We start from the raw sequence: 19,982 nt of genomic DNA, 5'->3' as shown, positions 1-19,982 counted from the left end.
ACAGCATACAATTAAGTGGAATTGCACGGTGACACCTGCTGTTCAGCTTTTGTAAATAGCAAAAGCCAGCCAAGCTTGTGTTCAAACAACTGTCTAATTGACTTCACAAAACCAACATAATTGTGAAACACAAAAAAAACCCAACATTTTCACAATGACCGATTGGCAATGTTATTTTAATTTTGAATATTACGGGGATCAATGATAACATGAATGCACTGTAAGCTACATCCTGCATCTTAATCAGTAACTTTTATTTGTGATTGTGAATATAATCACATCACAAAAACTGTACTGGGAAATGTGTATTTAGACTGTTTAATGTAAGGAAAATGAATTTAAATGGAATTTGACAGTAGCCGACATGAATCCAAAACAATACAGAATCAATTAGACTGTTAAGATCCGTCTTTTGATTAACATGGTTCAATAAACAGAACAATAACTGAAAGTAATTACTTGATCAGCATGGCAAAGCTGTGAGAAAGTGGAAAATTAGGCATGCTGCTTCAAATCTCTATGAAAGAAAAGATAAAGTGATCATATTTAGAATCTTTATGTTTTGTTCTGAAATAGCTAAGGTAATCTAAAGAAAATATTGGCATGTGGGAAGAATACATTTTGCTAATTATTGAAACAGATGTTATTTTTTATTGCAGCATTAATGTTTTGTGTTATTGGCATTGAATGGTTCATCTATTCTGGTCTGTGTATGTTTTGATCATTGGATTTTCCGTTCAGTATGGAGCCCCTCTGGTGACATTGGTGAAAAAAATATTATTGTTTAATAACGCGTGGCCACGCGTTATTAAGGTGTGGGAACGAGATAAATAAGGCGTGGCCACACGTTATTAAACTGCCGTCAAGTGAGCCGGCACTCAATTTTAACGGTTTACACCCAATTTCACTTCAGTGCAATACTAGGCATACTCCTTTGTTACTACAAGAAATATGAAAGAATATTACTGTATACATTTGGAGAAAAGTACTCTTAAACTTGGAGTTGATTGAAAATGATGGTCTCGTCTCTTTTCAAATTGCAATAAAATGGAATCCTTCATAGGTTTATGCCTGATTCCACTTCAAGGCAATACTAGACATACTTGTTTGTTACTGCAAGCAATATCGAAGAATATTACTGTAGGGATTTGGAGTAAAGAACTCTTACACTTGGAGCAAATTAATGAAAATAATGATTTATCACACCTGTTTTCAAATTCCAATAAAAAAAGATTCTTCATAGGTTTATGCCTGATTTCACTTCAGTGCAATACTTGATATAGTCCTTTACCAGTACCAGTAATATCAAAGAATATTACTGTATACATTTGGAGAAAAGTAATGTTAAACTTGGATCTGTTGGTCGAAAATAATGGTCTTGCCTTCATTAATTTGCTCCAAGTTTAAAAGTACTTTTCTCCAAATTCCTACCTTACCAAAAAGAAGTATACTTCAAGTATGTAATATCAAGTGTACTTAAGTATACATAGTATACTCTACCAAGTATACTTATATTTGCACTAGAAGTTTACTTACAAGTATACTCCTTGGGACTAAATTGGCCCACTTGTAGTATACTACAAGTATACTTTAAAGTATACCAAAAGTATACTTAAAGTAATCTTTTAAGTTTACTTGTAGTGTACTTCTGATATGATTGAGTATACATTTATCTTTGAAAGTACACTTTTCAGTATACTTAAAGTAATATTTTAAGTTTACTTGTAGTATACTTCTCTCTTTGAAAGTATACTTTACAGTATACTTAAAGTAATAATACAAGTTTACTTGTAGTGTACTTCTGATATAATTGAGTATACTTCTCTCTTTGAAAGTATACTTTACAGTATACTTAAAGTAATAATACAAGTTTACTTGTAGTGTACTTCTGATATAATTGAGTGTACTTTTCTCTTTGAAAGTATACTTTACAGTATACTTAAAGTAATGACACTTACAAGTATACTCCTTGGGACTAAATTGGCCCACTTGTAGTATACTACAAGTATACTTTAAAGTATGCCAAAAGTATACTTAAAGTAATCTTTTAAGTTTACTTCCAGTGTACTTCTGATATAATTGAGTATACTTCTCTCTTTGAAAGTATACTTTACAGTATACTTAAAGTAAACTTGGTATTACTATTATTACCAATACATTTCAAGTCCACTACTTCGTGATACTTCACCTTTATGCTGAGAAAAGAAAGTTAAGAAAACAGCAAAGCAATTTTGTTTACATTTATTCAACATACAGAGAATTGTAGAAATTGAACATTATAACAACAGATATGTTTAACAGGAGGAAACAAACTTGAGAACACAAACTATTCTGAACATGTCTTAATTGTCTGTTTTAAGCATTCACTTGCTTGCTTGTTGATGCTTTTTTGAAGTTTTCGTTGTTGCATTTCTTTCTTATTATTTTTCTCACATCTTGAACGCTCATAGATGGAAACTTCGACTGAGCATGCCCTGTGAACACACACACACACAAAAAGAAATTAACACTTGTACTGTTAGGTGAACTCTGACACCACAAAATCTTAACAGTTCATACTTCAATTAATAATACTGCTGTGAATCATTTTTTTGAATATCAGATTAAGCAGACTTTTAAAATTTGATTGATCACAATAGATAAGTTAATTTTGATGTAATTAATCAATAATAGGCAAGCATATAATGCTTTAACTGAACACCCATGATGGAAAAAGGTATCGATTGTCAAATATGCAAAACAAGCAGCAGGGTTTATTAATTTTAGACAAGACTTCTATCTTTTAACACTTTTCTTTATAGCAAGTCAAAACGTCTGGATGTACAAAGTTAAAGTTAGTGCACTTTGAAATGCTTAAAATGGTCTTAGATTTTGTATGCAATGAAAGAAACGGGAGATTTCCATCAGAAAACCATCCATTGGTACTTTTGATATATATGTGTATACGTTTATAAATAGTCAAATAATAAAATAGAAAAGTGCAACTATTTTAGTGAACTCCTAATATTGTATCATTGATATTTTCCTGACGACCTCCAGAAGTCCACATGCCAGTTTGATCCTCCTGGTTTAGACCAGTGGCTCTCAAATTGTGGCTCTATGATAACGTCTGCATGTCTCCTGTCACTTCTTACTGTTCTCGCTGCTCCTTGTACACACAGAGTTACCAACACATGATTTTATGTGGAAAGCTTTTGTAGCTACCCACAGGTGAATTCCTCACACCTTTTTTTGCTTTTTGACTTTTTGCTGCAGTTTTCCTTACTGATTCTGCAGACTTAACCCTTTCCCTCCCGTGCTGCATCAAAACAACAATGGAGAACTAAGCAACGGTGTAACGTGTTAGTACAATTTATTTTGATATTTAAAAGTAGTTAAGTACACTCACCAACAATGGCATCAAGTTTTGCAGCATCAAGTTGTGGCTTGGACTCCACATCTTTATGTGCTGCTGACTGTCTTCCGGTCAAACTTGAGCAAGCGAGCGTTTCTCTGCCGAAGATAAGCACAGCAAGGTCGCCGATATAAACTACTAGCAGCCCCAATAGATTGCCAGATTATTTCCTAAATTAAACAAAAAATATACAAATTACCTCCAAAGCTTGCTGTTCCATTAGATCCTTCTTCAACTCTTCAATCATTTGATTTGCAGCCTCTTTTGCAGGACAGGATGAAGATGCTTTTTTTGTCTTTTGCTGCCAAATAGATATTTTGCATGTTAGTATTTGGAAAGTATGAGTGACCGGCCGATATTATCAGCCGATTTTTGTCGTTTTTACGTGTATCGGCATCAGCCAATGCGGGCTGCTGTGTATGTCGATCTGCATTATTTACAGAGGTCTCCACAGGCAGCTCCATGTTGCTGGAGACGCTGCATGTGCAGAGTCTCAGACCATACAGAGATGACATGAGAGACTCAAAAATCACTTGAATATAGGAAAGATTTACTTTTCATTTTCATGACATGAGGTGTATGCTTAATCAGTTATAGAGCTTTGTATGTAGTCATACGTTTTTTTTTTTTTTAATAATGTTTTACCTGTTTTGATTGCCTTTCGGTCGATTGCTCTTTCTCCATCCACTTGCTGTTGGCCGTTCTCTTTCGTTTCTCATTATCGTTTGGTCTCTTCCAGATATCTTCTCCTTTTATGAAGTCCTCTCTTTTTACACAGGTCAGTGTAATTGTCTATGAGAAACATTAAAAGAGTGCAATGAGACACAAAAATGCACAATAATGAATATGTCAACTCAAATTTTTCACATGCAAGAAAACGTCACCATAAACTTGATAAACTGTTCACACATATAACTTTAGACAATCATATTGGTATATTTGATTAACTTAAACAGTAAAAATTATTGAGCAATGTCATAATTTTCCCAGAAATCTACATTTATGCCAGTTTGAATGCAATTTAATGCTTTATAATGACATTTAAGGCCTTGATTTCAGCCCAAATGTGCAATTGACTTGACAAAAACCGTGTAATAAGCCGAATACGCGGTGTTGTAACATAATTTTTTCTGGAAAGGTATTTTACTTAAATAAATATATAAAAGATAAATCACACATATACTGACCGCTGATCATTAAAATCTTCGCTGGAAGCGTCCTTTGGCCGTCTTTTTTCCCCTTACGTCCGCCTGTCCACTTGACGTTTAACCAGCCATCTTCATCCTCCAGATTAGGGCACTCGTTAAAAGGTTTGGATGACATTTGTTTTTGGTCGTCCTACTTCATCCATTGTATTGGTCCCACCTCTACAGCCTTGTCTTTAAAGTAATAAATAGCATACGCCATATCAAGGTTTTAACACATCTATCTCGTCGACGAGCTCCCGTTTTTCTTTTCATTTTTCCTTCACCTGCAAGAGCGCGAATGGTTGAAGGAGCGCGAATGAACTATCTCTATGCAGCGAAGTTGGGTCGCACTACGTGTAGTACCGCGAGACTACCGTGTCGAAATGAATGCTGGGAAATGAGAAGGCAGAGAGAAGAAACGTGAAGCGTAATGGAGGATCGTTGTACATTTTTGTAGCGAAATCATGGCAAAACGTTCGGAACTGTACAAGAAGTACTTGGAGGATGGCACAGAACAAATCCCTAAAAGAACACGGAACAGATGGAAGGAAGCAAAGGTAAGTTATGAACGACAGGGTATACTGTTGTCTTGCAACTGTGTAGCCTACTTAGTTTTTTACTCTGAAGCAAAGTGAACAAAATACGCCCATACTTTTTTTTTTTAATTTATGTCGCAGGCTTTTTGTCTAATATGTTCACAAAGTGACCCCCCTCCCCCGAGAAGAAGGCATATGGGCGGGATCTTCATTGTAGACTTGACCCTGGCCGGGCGTGTAGTTCAGTCGTAGCCTCGCCTTTGGCTCTGATGCTTATGGGATGTCAATCAAAGTTAGACCCTCTTTAATATACAAGCATTCGAAAGTGTACCTTACGAAAACCCGCCTGGTTTCTTTAATTATACCTAACACATAACACATGAGGGGCATGCTTTATCATATGTGTTCAATAAACTTATATTTCAGCAAAGTTAGGAGTCATACTATGCTTTGGGATTTGAAAATATGATGTATAAAAATATTTTATTAGTGTTTGTTTTAATCGAGTGGCTCTGTGGGATTGGTAATTCAAGAAAAACGTTTTTTTCCCAAACTTTAAATATGTCAACTACTAACATTTTGGGTGTGCTCTCTTGTCTAGGTCAATGAAGATGGGGGAGATGCTGGTGACAAGCTCTTGTATCCTGGTCCTCCGGGAACTAAAGGAGAGACTACTGATGCTCCTGTCCTTTCTGTTGCGGCACAATTTGACTGGTGAAGCAGTGACTCATTTGCTTGAAATGCTCAAAATTCCCTTTCCTGGTTTGATCCCATCCTCCAATTACCTGTTCCAAAAAGAATTTGGAAGCTCATCTACATATGAAGTACACTTTTATTGTGAATGCTGTTTGAAATACCTTGGCATTAGAGCTGACTGTCCCCGTGTATGTGATACTTGATGCAGATGAACACCTGAAAAAAGGTATCTTTATTCTTGTTATAGGGTATAAGGATTTGGTCATCCTCCATGGCAGGTAAACATCCCAGCTTCACATGGGCTTGCCATTGGAAAACTATGTGAAAATCTAAGTAACTGCTTCTGGTATTACAGGCGTATTTTGGTTACAGCTGTTTTGTTTCACAGTCTGAAAGTCTATGAACGGCTGAAAAAAAGATTCAACAGTGCTGTATCTTTGAATGATGGTAAATTGTGTTTAATTAATGACTTGGTTGTCTTTAAAGAAAAGTGTGCACATGAAAACCCGGGATACTGTGCATGTAGCAAACATTCTTGTGTGTTGGTAGAGAAGCTGAGTAAATCTAACAGGCCATTGTGTAAAGATTCAAAGATTGATGTAGAGAGTACTTTCATTCACGAAGTTAAGACTGGAAATGTGTATGTCATTTGGCCTGATAAGATATTAAAGAAATGTGTAGTTGTTGAGACTGATAAACTGTATGTTGTACCTCTGCCAAATCCATATGAACGGGATTGAAAGAGCTCATTGTCTTTAATAAATGTTCCCATTTTATGAGCATTAATAAACTACCTGATAAGTTATTTTTTTCCTTTTTCCATTGTTATAAAATAGGTGGTTTTATGTGCCATTTAAGGGTTGGAAGTTGTTTGAAATAAACAGAAAAAAGGTTATGACACTATGTAGACTATGAGAAACACCAGGTTCACGTAGGCTATAAACTTATAAGCCACATACATACTGACCTTTTGCCAAAAATATCAAATATCGGATCGATATGATTTGGATAATCTTACAGTATAGTATAGTACAGAAACAATCTAGCAAATGTGAAAATATATTAAATGGGCTACAGTCAAAAATACAACTGCAAATAGTTTTATATCTTGTCATATTTCATTTTAATAACATATACTCAAGAACAAGTATTATCTAAATGTAAACTTTAGTGTAAGTATACATATAAGTATAAAAGTATAGCCTAAATTTTAATATACTTAAACTTTACTTGGTGAAATGTCCTGATAAGTACAAGTGTAGTCTAAATGTAAGTAAACTTTAGTATAAGTATATACATATATAGCATTGGCATAATTATGAGTATACTTAAAATGTACTTGGTGAAGTATACTTCTGATAAGTATAGTCAAGTACAAGTATAGTCTAAATGTAAGTAAACTTTAGAATAAGTATATATATAAGTACAATTATTAGTATACTTAAAATGTACTTGGTAAAGTATACTTCTGATAAGTACACTTAAAGTAAACTTGAAGTATACTACCTTGATTTTTATTATACTTGAAGTATACTTGAATGTACTTCTTTTTGGTAAGTTCGTTGATGCTGCTTGTAGTAGTAAAGGAGTATGACTAGTACTGCCTGAAGTGGAATCAGGCATAAACCTATTAAGGATTCCATTTTATTGCAATTTGAAAATAGATGAGACCATCATTTTCGATCAACAGATCCAAGTTTAAGAGTACTTTTGTCAGGATTCACACACCTCGCTCCAGCACCGGATCCTCTCTGGCACTCCTGCAGGCAATCAGCTAATTGATTGTCAAGCAGTCTTAAGCCCTGCAGGGAGGAGGGTCCGGTGCCAGAGGATTGCTAGTCTTCACTCCGTGTGGAGGTGCGTCGGTGTTGTCCTCCCCGGGGGGTGAGTGTCCTCCCCGGGGTGGTTCCCGTTCCTGTTCCGACGCCGGCTCCAAGAAGTTCCCCGTCCGGGTCCCGTCCCGGTTCCAAGAGTTCCCCGTCCGGGTCCCGTCCCGGTTCCAAGAAGTTCCCCGTCCGGGTCCCGTCCCGGTTCCAAGAGTTCCCCCCAGAGATTCCCCCGGGTCCCGTCCCGGTTCCAAGAGTTCCCCCCAGAGATTCCCCCGGGTCCCGTCCCGGTTCCAGGAGCCCCCCCCCCCCCCCCCAGAGATTCCCCCGGGTCCCGTCCCCGTTTCCAAGAAGCCCGTGAGTTCCCCGGGTCCCGTCCCCGTTTCCAAGAAGCCCGCGAGTTCCCCGGGCCCCGTCCCCGTTTCCAAGAAGCCCGCGAGTTCCCCGGGCCCCGTCCCCGTTTCCAAGAAGCCCGCGAGTTCACCGGGCCCCGTCCCCGTTTCCAAGAAGCCCGCGAGTTCCCCAGGCCCCCAATGCCCGAAATCCCCGAGAGGCCCCCCCTGAAGATTCTCACGGGTCCAGTCCCGGTTCCAAGAGGCCCCCCAGAGTTCCCCCGGGTCCCGTCACCGTTCCAGCTCCCCTTTCCCTGTTTTCACAATAAACCTTACTGTTTGCAAACTACTTCCTGCTTGAGGTCTGCTTTTGGGTTCAGGACACTCCACACGCCGGCTCCCCGCCGTGACAACTTTTCTCCAAATGTATACAGTAATATTCTTTCATATTTCTTGTAGTAACAAAGGAGTATGCCTAGTATTGCACTGAAGTGAAATTGGGTGTAAACCGTTAAAATTGAGTGCCGGCTCACTTGACGGCAGTTTAATAACGCGTGGCCACGCCTTATTTATCTCGTTCCCACACCTTAATAACGCGTGGCCACGCCTTATTTATCTCGTTCCCACACCTTAATAACGCGTGGCCACGCGTTATTAAACAATAATATTTTTTTCACCAATGTCACCAGAGGGGCTCCGTACTGAACGGAAAATCCAATGATCAAAACATGCACAGACCAGAATAGATGAACCTTTCAATGCCAATAACACAAAAAATTAATGCTGCAATAAAAAATAACATCTGTTTCAATAATTAGCAAAATGTATTCTTCCCACATGCCAATATTTTCTTTAGATTACCTTAGCTATTTCAGAAGAAAACATAAAGATTCTAAATATGATCACTTTATATTTTCTTTCATAGAGATTTGAAGCAGCATGCCTAATCTCACACTTTCTCACAGCTTTGCCATGCTGATCAAGTAATTACTTTAAGTCATTGTTCTGTTTATTTTTGAACCTTTATTCCTTCATATTTTGTTTCGTTGTCACTTATTTAAGTTATTTTGAGTTGCCTTATTCATATAATGTTTTGTCTGCAATAAACATGAAGCATTTCAACTTGCCTTGAGTACCTTTGGACAAGAATGGACGGATTGCATAATAATTTGGGGAGTAACTGTAAATGTGATGAGTAAATAAACTGGCTGAGGTGACGTGTGATGCCGCCCTTCATGTGACACTTGCTCAGGTGCTTCCAGCTGTGCAGCATAAATACAGGAGACAACCACATGAAATGAAGCATTTTGCACCCATACAAGCAGACCAGTCTTTCTTTAGAGGACTTTTCCAGAATGTCTGATCCAGTTGGAGGATACGGGCCGACGGAGGATGCCACTCCAGAGATTCAGAAGATCTGCGACAAGGTGAGCTTCAACCAACCTTGATTTCTAATATCCTCCCACATGCATCTCTTTGTTGTATGTGACACTCTGGATTCTTGTTTTATGTGATTCACAGGTCAAGACTGAGGTTGAGAAGGAGACCGGGAAAAATTCTAAGGAATTCAGAGCCATTAAATACAGGAGTCAGGTTGTGAATGGGGCGAACTTTCTCATCAAGGTAATTAAAAAAAACCTTTATTTGTTGTTATTTATCAATCGAGCAAAATATAACGTCAGATGTGTGTAACGTCAGAATAACAGCATCAGAGAGACAATTTGTTGAACAATGAAAGATTGTGTTGAATATTAATTCAGATGCATTACTTGCAGGTTCACGTGGGAGACTACCTTCATATCATAGTACATGTGAACCTTCCAGGAGATGAGTTTTCCCTGAGCGGTGTGCAACAACATGCCAAGGATGATCCTCTTGAGCCGTTTTAGTGACCATGCGTCCAGTCTCCCCAGGTCAGAACCTTCTTCAGGCTTTTCCATGTGAAGAAGGGGAGGATGTGTTGTCTGGATTTTAGCAACGCCCAGACCATTCTTATTACTCTGTTTCAACACATCACTGATTGGTGAATAACAATAAAAAAAAGTTGTTTTTCCACCTCTTAACTGTTTCTGTGTAGAATTTATTTACATTTTGATTCAATTTAAATGTCCAGCAAAAAAATGAGGAAAAAATATAAAGGCGTTGCTGTGTTTATTCTGTATGATTTGATATCTATTCTGAAGGGAATCATAGGGGCCTCATGTCAAAATTACTGCATCCCTGGTTCCGTTCCTATTGTGGGTCTTACCATGTGGAGATTGTTTTTTCTCCTTGAGCCTGCATTCGTTTTCCCTGAATATTCAGTCACTTCACACAAGTATTAAAACGTGCTTGATTTGGTGACTGATTTGACTGTTTGCGCCTTGAGATTATCTATTCAGGTCGTAGCCCCGTGCTGCAGCTCAGCATACTAACAAATCAACAGAAGTACCATCTAAACTGTTAAGAGTTGTTGATACACGAGTCATTTTTCTCTTCCAGAGTCCATTATCCAAAGTACAACAGGGCCACAATGTTGTTACTGTAGTAATTTTACCTGTATGGCCACTTTTTACAAAACTAATTTCAGGTTGATGGTCATTTCTTTTGCATTTAGGATTATATCAAGGCACTACAGAAAACGTGTTTGGTGTCATGATAGCTTCAGATGACAACTCAGTAGAAATTCTATTGATGTGATGATAATCCAATGAAAGGACCTACAAACATCAATATTCAACACCAGGAATCCTTCAAGGAAATAAACAGCTTCTTGTGAGCCAGAAAATTTGCCACAGATTAAAACAAAACAAACGCACACATTTCAAAGTATTTCACCGTCTTTAAAAAACTCTTTTTGCACAATAATTTTCATTGAAGAAGCACAGAGATGACAGTTTTACAGCGGTGGTAATGCCATACAATAATCATAGTGGAATACGGGTGTGTTGGAGAGGAGGTCCGATTAGTCAGTACGATGAACCGAATGCCGCCAGGACTCCGCAGCAGGTTCACAGTTTGACTCCAGTCTGGATTTGAACCTCAGCGAGTGAAACGACTCCTTTTATCAGACAGTTTCACTTCACCTTTGGAGGTGTGTAGTGGATTCCTTCGTTGAAAACCTGAGAAACAAAACATTTTATCTGTGGGCTTCTCTAAGGTGTGATTAAATGGCGTCACTCGTGAACCGGCACCAACGTACCTTCACACTTCTATCATTGACGACTTCTTCAACATTCAGCTCCGACTGCATCAGCTTCAACTGGAGTCAAAGACAAACAATGCTTTGAATTCACACACAGGGGGAGCTCAACAGCAGTGCTGAGGTTCACGAGATAGCATGAGAAATTGGCCTCACATTGGTCTGCTCCTTTCTCAGCTGTTTGATTAGTGCCAAGTTTTCACTGTCTTTAGCTCTTTGCTCACGCAGCTGTCCCACCACTTCAGACGTCTGGGCTATGCAGGCCTTTATGGCTTTGTCTCGGCTCAGGTGGGCCTCCATCATCTGCACAAGAGAAAACACAGCTCAAGAAAAAAAAATCTCAAGAACTCACAGTGGCGGTTTTGAAGATTTGTCAGTGGGATGCATTCAGTTCTTACAGATTCATAAAGCTGCTTGCAGGTTTGCGTTGCATCTACTTTGCCCGAGAAGGACACTGTGGGCACGGTGGTGTTCAGGGAATGGACGATGCGGTCATCTATGGTGCGCATCACCGTCAGCACCTCCTAAGAAACACAAAGTGGAAGATTTTCTCAGACACACAAGCAAATAAGCCTCTTATTTGATCCCAATGGTGACAATACCAGTACAGCTTTCACTAAGAACATTTAGTTAGATTAATCAGCAAGAATTGCTGGAGTGTGATCGTTGACAATATTACGCTTTCAATCCGACTTTGTTAAAGAACAAAACATTTCCATGTTTTATAGTTAAATTATTCAATCAGACAGTCTGTGATGCTTAAATTTTTAGGAGAACAATAACGTGTTTTTGTGATGACAGCACAGGTATTGAAGAATTGTTTCACTGCTGAAGTTGAATAATTAGTTGTGGGAAAGTGTAACTTGTAAAAAGCAAAAACAGATTTCTGATACATGCAACGCTCATTTGACTATACATCAGAAAAGATATTCTGCTTTGGATGAACCATTTCTGTAAGTTTAAATTGGAATATTGCCCTCTGAGCAGGAATTGAGTGGATTTAAATCATTTTCTCAATTTTTCCTGCATTCCTCGCATTTTTTTTTCTTCAAACTTAGTTTAATGGAAGTAAGAACACGTGCTCAGCAAAACATCAAACCATAGGACATAATTGTTTAGTTTTTTGTTTGTTTTTTTTTTATAAAAAAAAAGAAAAGAAAGAAAGACATTTTTAAATACATTACAGTCATTCCAATTTGCTTTTATAGAGAAAATAGAAAAGCCCAACATATCCACATGAGCAAGCAGGTGTGTTTGCGACTGTGGAAAGGAAAAACTCCCCCCAACAGGGAGAAACCTTTGCAGAAACCAGACTCAGAGGTGGTGGCATTCTGCTGACCGGTTGGGGTGAAATGATAGAGGAGAGGAGAGGAAAGACAGAGAAAGACTTGGTGGGGAGATACAAACAATACCCTTGTTAGTGCGACATACATTTTTTTTTCTTTTTAATAATACAATAATCACAGTGATCTAAATATTTTCCAACTGCCATGAGATTAAATCAGCCTGAGCAACAACAGAGCAAAAACCAAAATAATCACAACAATTATAACAAAAGCAAAAACAAAAGGACACAAAACAAAGAAAAGAAAAAAAGAGAAAAACAGAACGAAACAAAAAACAAAACAAAAACAAACAAAAACAGGAAGAGAAAAAAAAACACCACCAACAACAACAACAACAACAAAAGCAAACAACAACTTGATTTTGATAATTAACAGAACAATCTCGTCAATGAGGAATGGAAGTGTGTGTGCGTGTGTGTGTGTGTGTCTGTGTGTGTGTGTGTGTGCGTGCGTGCAGTTTTTCCTCTGGATGTGAATGGAACTGTTGTGGGGGGGCCCGCGGCACCACCCCGGGGGCCGAGGTCACCAGGGCCAGACACCGCCACTCCGGCATCCAGCAACCCACCAGACCCAGTGAGGCCCCAACAAACCACCCCGGAGAGCCACGCCCCAACCCAGAAGGCACCAGACGGAGCGCGCAGAGAGGACCCCCCCCCCAGGCCAGAGGGGCCCACAAGAGAAGGATAAAGGGCTGCAAGGCCCCAGGCCCCGACCCGAGCCGCCAAGCCGGGACCGGCCAGTGCAGCGCTCCCAGGCCACGCGGGCAGGGAGCCCCCCCGGCCCCGACAGCGGAGCCCGCTGCACCCCCGGTGGCCATCCCCCCCACCAACCCCCCAACCCCGGTGGGACAGAGAAGGCCCCAGCCGCAGAGCCCCAGACCTGCCCCCCCCCCCCCCCCCAGACCAGGAGGAGCGAAGGCCCAGCCAGGCCCGGCCGGAGGACAGCCACCCTCCAACCCCCAGGAGCCCCATTCTCCACCAATCCAACTGTGAATAGGGAGGGAGAACCACTACCCAGCCCCCCCGGAGGCGCCACGCTCGAGCGAGCGTGCCCCCCGTACTCCAGCCGCACTCACCCCGGAACACGGTGGGACCACAGCGGGAGGTGCTGGGGGGAGCCCCCACCCCCCCTCCACCCTGAGGGGTGTTGGATGCATGTAGAGATGTGTATTTGTGTTTTGAAGAGGTGGGTGCAATGTGTATGTCTCAGGTGCGGTTTAAAATTGAGGGGTAGCGGGGGCCCGGGCGTTCTACCGCTGCCCAGCGGCAGAACCATAGGACACAAACCATAGGACATAATTGAATGCCAAACAGAAATGTGTGCATGTGTGTTCATCTGCTTTTTATTTATCTATTTTATCTTTGCACTGTTTTTAATTCTTGTTAAAGCACTTTGTGTCACTTCAATGTATAAAAAAATGCTATATAAATAAAGATTGATTTGATTAAAGATTGATTTGATATGATTCTGTCATTTTAAGAGAGTAAACAAAAATGACAAATGTTACATTTCAATCCTTTAGATACTTTAACTTTTAATTTGTATTAGCTACTAACGCATTCTAATTGAGACAATATGGCAGACCGGGAGCTTGGAGTGACAGCTCCTCCACTATCTAATCAGCCACAATGAAAACCTTTCACTAACCCCGTGATGTCATCCACGGGGTTTAGGTAAAGTCGATAGATAAAGAGATAGGAGGGACATTTCGGACGTAACCTAAGATTCTCTGCTGCTGCAGTTTGTGTTTACGGACTTGACGACCAGGCTACGATGGCGGCCGCAGGAAATACAGCCGCCATCTTGGCCCGGTCGTGCATTGTTCATCACGTCATTCATCTGTTTTTGTGGCATCCATACTATCAATGCCCAATATAAGCGTTGCATGAAGTGAAGGATTTTCTTCTTAGTAAATGTTACAGGAGTTTGTTCTGCTGTTTGTGGAAATGAGACGGTTCGCTGAAAGAAACAGCGATCGTGTTCATTTCCCATTTTTTCCCATGAAGTTCCTCATCATCGTTATGTTGCACTTTGACCCACATTCTGTTGAACCACGTTAATCAAAAGACGGATCTTAACAGTCTAATTGATTCTGTATTGTTTTGGATTCATGTCGGCTACTGTCAAATTCCATTTAAATTCATTTTCCTTACATTATAATAATAATGATAATAATAATCTTTATTTCTATAGCACTTTTTATACATTAAGCAACACAAAGTGCTTCCACAAAAATTTAAAACAGTGCAAAGATAAAATAGATGAATAAAAAGCAGGTGAACACACACGCACACATGCAGACACACATCATAGGTGAAGACATGCCGAGTGATATGGAGACATGGCAGGACACTGAGGACTAAGGTGAGGAAAGGGACATATTTGGGCCGTCCACACTGGGGGCGGCACAACTTCCGACCACAGGGGGCGCCGCCCCACAGATCCCCCCCCAACCGGGCAGACAAGCCAATCCCACCGCATACGCGGGGGACCTGCCAGGTGCCGGGAAACCCATGGGACGGCTCCACCAGTGGCAAAAACCGGCCACCACCAGTGTAGCGCCCCCTAGAGGAACCACTGGAGATAAAAAAGAAAATTAGATAATTATCTGAAATAAATAAATAGAAGTAGATAAATACATTGATCAAATACATAACTATATACACACATACATGTATAAAATCAGTTAAAAGCCTGATTAAAAAGGTGAGTTTTTAACCCTTTTTTAAAAACCTCAATGGACTCTGCAGCCCTGAGGTTCCCCGGCAGGCTGTTCCACAAACGGGGGCCATAGGAGCTGAACGCAGCCTCCCCGTGAGTCTTGGTCCTCGTTTGAGGGACAATTAAAAGGCCGGTGCCGGAGGACCTCAGGGCCCGCGAGGGTTGATATGATAAAAGTAGTTCGGATAAATAAGAGGGTGCAAAACCATTAAGACACTTAAAAACTAGTAAAAGAACCTTAAAATCGATCCTGAAGCGAACGGGGAGCCAATGCAGCAATTTTAAAATAGGCGTGATGTGGGCCCGCCCTCTGGTCCTCGTCAGCACTCGTGCGGCAGAGTTTTGTAGGATTAAACAGTCTAAATACACATTTCCCAGTACAGTTTTTGTGATGTGATTATATTCACAATCACAAATAAAAGTTACTGATTAAGATGCAGAATGTAGCTTACAGTGCATTCATGTTATCATTGATCCCCATAATATTCAAAATTAAAATAACATTGCCAATCGGTCATTGTGAAAATGTTGGGTTTTTTTTGTGTTTCACAATTATGTTGGTTTTGTGAAGTCAATTAGACAGTTGTTTGAACACAAGCTTGGCTGGCTTTTGTTATTTACAAAAGCTGAACAGCAGGTGTCACCATGCAATTCCACTTAATTGTATGCTGTTTTTGGCAAAACAACTGTCAAACTGCAGCGGCAGAGAATCCAAGACACCAGAGCACCGTGTGGAGTATTTCTGGACAAATCGGCAGACTGTGGAAAGCAGGGCTCGGGGATTACTGTTCACAGGTAAGATGGAACATTAATATTGTTTGAATTTTGTGAATATAAAAGTATTGTTCTATATTTCTGTCCACTAGCAAACTCGTAGCAGCTTCCATGAGCTTGACTTTGTTTACAGGCTTAAGGAGAATAAACACTCTACATAGTAAGACCCACAACTGGAACGGAACCAGGGATGCAGTAATTTTCACATGAGGCCCCTATGATGCCCTTCAGAATAGACATCAAATCAAACAGAATACACACAGCAACACCTTTGTATTTTTTCCTCATTTTTTTGCTGGACATTCAAATCGAATCAAAATGTAAATAAATTGAACACAGAAACAGTTAAGAGGTGGAAAAACAACTTTTTTATTGTTATTCACCAATCATAAGGTAATCATAAGTAATAAGAATGGTCTTGGCGTTGCTAAAATCCAGACAACACATCCTCCCCTTCTTCACATGGAAAAGCCTGAAGAAGGTTCTGACCTGGGGAGACTGGACGCATGGTCACGGAAACGGCTCAAGAGGATCATCCTCGGTATGATGTTGTTGCACACCGCTCAGGGAAAACTCATCTCCTGGAAGGTTCACATATACTATGATATGAAGGTAGTCTCCCACGTGAACCTGCAAGTAATGCATCTGAATTAATATTCAACACAATCTTTCATTGTTCAACAAATTGTCTCTCTGATGCTGTTATTCTGTCCACGAGCACATCTGATGATATATTTTGCTCGATTGATAAATAACAACAAATAAAGGTTTTTTAAATTACCTTGATGAGAAAGTTCATCCCTTCCACAACCTGCCTCCTGTATTTAATGGCTCTGAATTCCTTATAATTTTTCCCGGTCTTCTTCTCAACTGCAGTCTTGACCTGTGAATCACATAAAACAGGAATCCAGAGTGTCACATACAACAAAGAGATGCATGTGGGAGGATGTTAGAAATCAAGGTTGGCTGAAGCTCACCTTATCACAGATCTTCTGAGTCTCTGGAGTGGCATCCTCCGTCGGCCCGTATCCTCCAACTGGATCAGACATTCTGGAAAAGTCCTCTAAAGAAAGACTGGTATGCTTGTATGGGTGCAAAATGCTTCATTTCATGTGGTTGTCTCCTGTATTTATGCTGCACAGCTGGAAGCATCTGAGCAAGTATCACATGAAGGGCGGCATCGCACGTCACCTCAGCCAGTTTATTTACTCATCACATTTACAGTTACTCCCCAAATTCTAATGCAATCTGTCCATTCTTGTCCAAAGGTACTCAAGGCAAGTTGAAATGCTTCAGGTTTATTGCACACAAAACATTATATGAATAAGGCAACTCAAAATAACTTAAATAAGTGACAACGAAACAAAATATGAAGGAATAAAGGTTCAAAAATAAACAGAACAATGACTTAAAGTAATTACTTGATCAGCATGGCAAAGCTGTGAGAAAGTGGAAAATTAGGCATGCTGCTTCAAATCTCTATGAAAGAAAAGATAAAGTGATCATATTTAGAATCTTTATGTTTTCTTCTGAAATAGCTAAGGTAATCTAAAGAAAGTACTGGCATGTGGGAAGAATAAACTTTGCTAATTATTGAAACAGATGTTATTTTTTATTGCAGCATTAATGTTTTGTGTTATTGGCATTGAATGGTTCATCTATTCTGGTCTGTGTATGTTTTGGTCATTGGATTTTCCGTTCAGAGAAGGAAAAAAAAGATCAGTGATCAGTTCTTTTTGCATCTGGTGCCTCTCATTGTTAATATTAATTTATTTTTGGCACAAGCTGGTGTTGTAGGTATGAGACTATTGTGAACTGAATTAATTCGATTATGGATATTTATCCAGTGCACTAGGCATGTTAGAAAAAATACTCCAACATACATGACATCTACACAGTGGCTATTGGTGATAAAAAAAAAAAAAAGTTATTTAAAAACCCAGATTATGTTTTCAAAGAACAAGTCAAGAATGAAACAAGCTTGAGATTAATAAATAGAAACTATGACATTTTATTACCAGTTGGTACTGAAAGATCACAGTCCTGTGGAGTTGGTGCATCACGGTGGCTGGAGCAGCTTTATGCAACCACCATGTGGCTTTGCTCTTCCAGTCTGCACAATATTCACATTGATTTATAGATGAAGCCCCAGACACTTGGTTGGTGATATTCCCTAAACTATGTTGTGTTTAGCACAAGTTAACGCAAGTTTAACAATCATCCAGGCCCTGTGGATAAGATGGCTGTGCTGTCTGCTAAACCCAAGTGAGGAGCAACTACAGAAGGTGTAAGATAAAAGCTGAATATTATAGATTTAAAGCTGAATGTTATAGATTTATTTCAGTATTCTTCATGAATGTTAGACTGAAAAAGTATGTGTACACCACGTATGTATTACACTTCACACAGGAGCACACTCTAAAACGACCTCAGTGGGGATTTACCTGATCTCTCCATCCTTCAGGATATAACTATCAAATTTCACATGACGCTACCAAACAATATCAACAAAACTTGGTATACCTATGCCAGTATTCCACAGTTTTATTAGTTCTCCTCTTCTAATTAAACATATTATAACTCATCAAATATGCAAACAAGTATTCTGCACTGGAGGATTTTTCTTTTTTATCTGACAGCAATATGAGAATATTTACGCAAGGCTGTTCCATGAGTTCATAAACAACATAAACCAGTACAGAGTAACGTTTGTGTGCTATTTTGCCTTTTTTATTATTTGTGGCGAAGACTTAATAAACACGACTATCTATATTTAACATTTGTTCTTACTTTACAGGTTTCAAACATTAACACCCCCTTAAATTATAAATTGTCTTTCTTTGAAAAAGCCATTTTTGAATACCATCTGGAATGCTAATATTCATTACACGGAACACAATTTCTTATATTTTAAAATATATAATATCCAGAAATTTTTATGTGGATGATTGTATGAAAAGTTAATTGGCAGAATCCCCTTATCCTGCTCTAGTTATGATCCTAATCACTCTTTTCTGCAATTTGATTGTTGGAACCAAGTTAGTCTTACATGTTTTTCCACACATGTCCACACAATATGTCATATAAGGCAGCACAAGTGAACAGTACCATAAATGTAGACATTTATTATTCAGTAAGTCTCTAGTTTTGTAAAGAAGAGAAATAGACTTGGACAATTTTCATTTTTCGTGTTCTATGTGAGGCTTCCAACAAAGTTTGTCATCTATTATGCCCTATTATCATATATTATACTCCTAAACCCTTTCAATTTCAACATTATCTAAATACAGTTTTACTTCAGCATCAACCTGCTTCAGCTGATCCAGAATGTTTCTGTCAGAGTTCTTACAAACACCAATAAACTGGACCAGATCACACCGGTCCTCTAAACACCACAATGGCTTCCTGTGAGTGAAAGGATGGATTTTAAAATCTTCCTTCTGCTCTACAAAGTGTTGCGTGGTCTTGGACCATGAATCATCCAGACCTCTCCGGTGGTCTGAGACAGGACTACTGTGTGTTCCAGAACCAGAACCAAACAAAGTAAAGCAGCTTTGAGTTTATCTGTTTCTCACACAAGAGGTCTGCTCAACTGTTTTAATTGCCTTTTATCTTATAATTTCTCAATGTCTTCTTTTATTTCTGTTTGGCATATTGATATCGTCATTCAAGAAGTTCCAGAGAAACACGGGACATGGGCATATTGATATCGTCACTCAAGCAGTTTCAGAGAAACACGGGACATGGGCATATTGATATCGTCACTCAAGAAATTCCAGAGAAACACGGGACATGGGCATATCGATATCGTTACTCCAGCAGGGCTACACTGAGGACAGATAAACAGAAGCGTTGCTGTGTTTATTCTGTATGATTTGATATCTATTCTGAAGGGAATCATAGGGGCCTCATGTCAAAATTACTGCATCCCTGGTTCCGTTCCTATTGTGGGTCTTACCATGTGGAGATTGTTTTTTCTCCTTGAGCCT

At 39.5% G+C, this 19,982-nt stretch overlaps 3 protein-coding genes across 3 annotated transcripts; 1 reads left to right on the top strand and 2 right to left on the bottom strand.

Moving 5' to 3' along the window:
- Positions 1–9,301: 9,301 nt before the first annotated feature.
- Positions 9,302–9,974, top strand: LOC308144096 (cystatin-A5-like). Its single transcript, XM_080515136.1, has 3 exons — positions 9,302–9,398; positions 9,493–9,594; positions 9,747–9,974. Exons 1-3 carry the CDS (start codon positions 9,327–9,329, stop codon positions 9,858–9,860), a joined length of 288 nt encoding a protein of 95 aa, XP_080371262.1. The 5' UTR covers positions 9,302–9,326; the 3' UTR covers positions 9,861–9,974.
- Positions 9,975–11,027: 1,053 nt separating this feature from the next.
- LOC308144223 (protein MIX23-like) lies at positions 11,028–11,686 on the bottom strand (the record flags this gene model as incomplete). Its single annotated transcript, XM_080515278.1, has 4 exons — positions 11,551–11,686; positions 11,309–11,455; positions 11,153–11,212; positions 11,028–11,072 (listed from the first exon to the last, which is right to left on the bottom strand). Exons 1-4 carry the CDS (start codon positions 11,659–11,661, stop codon positions 11,028–11,030), a joined length of 363 nt encoding a protein of 120 aa, XP_080371404.1. The 5' UTR covers positions 11,662–11,686.
- A 4,652-nt stretch (positions 11,687–16,338) lies between these two features.
- Positions 16,339–17,089, bottom strand: LOC308143862 (cystatin-A5-like). Its single transcript, XM_080514804.1, has 3 exons — positions 16,971–17,089; positions 16,775–16,876; positions 16,339–16,623 (listed from the first exon to the last, which is right to left on the bottom strand). Exons 1-3 carry the CDS (start codon positions 17,040–17,042, stop codon positions 16,504–16,506), a joined length of 294 nt encoding a protein of 97 aa, XP_080370930.1. The 5' UTR covers positions 17,043–17,089; the 3' UTR covers positions 16,339–16,503.
- Between the last annotated feature and the right edge of the window lie 2,893 nt (positions 17,090–19,982).

Source organism: Blennius ocellaris (genome assembly GCF_963422515.1).
Source record: "Blennius ocellaris genome assembly, chromosome: 19".
Lineage (NCBI taxonomy): Eukaryota > Metazoa > Chordata > Actinopteri > Blenniiformes > Blenniidae > Blennius > Blennius ocellaris.
Note: the sequence above shows the minus strand (reverse complement) of the source record. Positions and strands in the feature narration are given on the sequence as shown.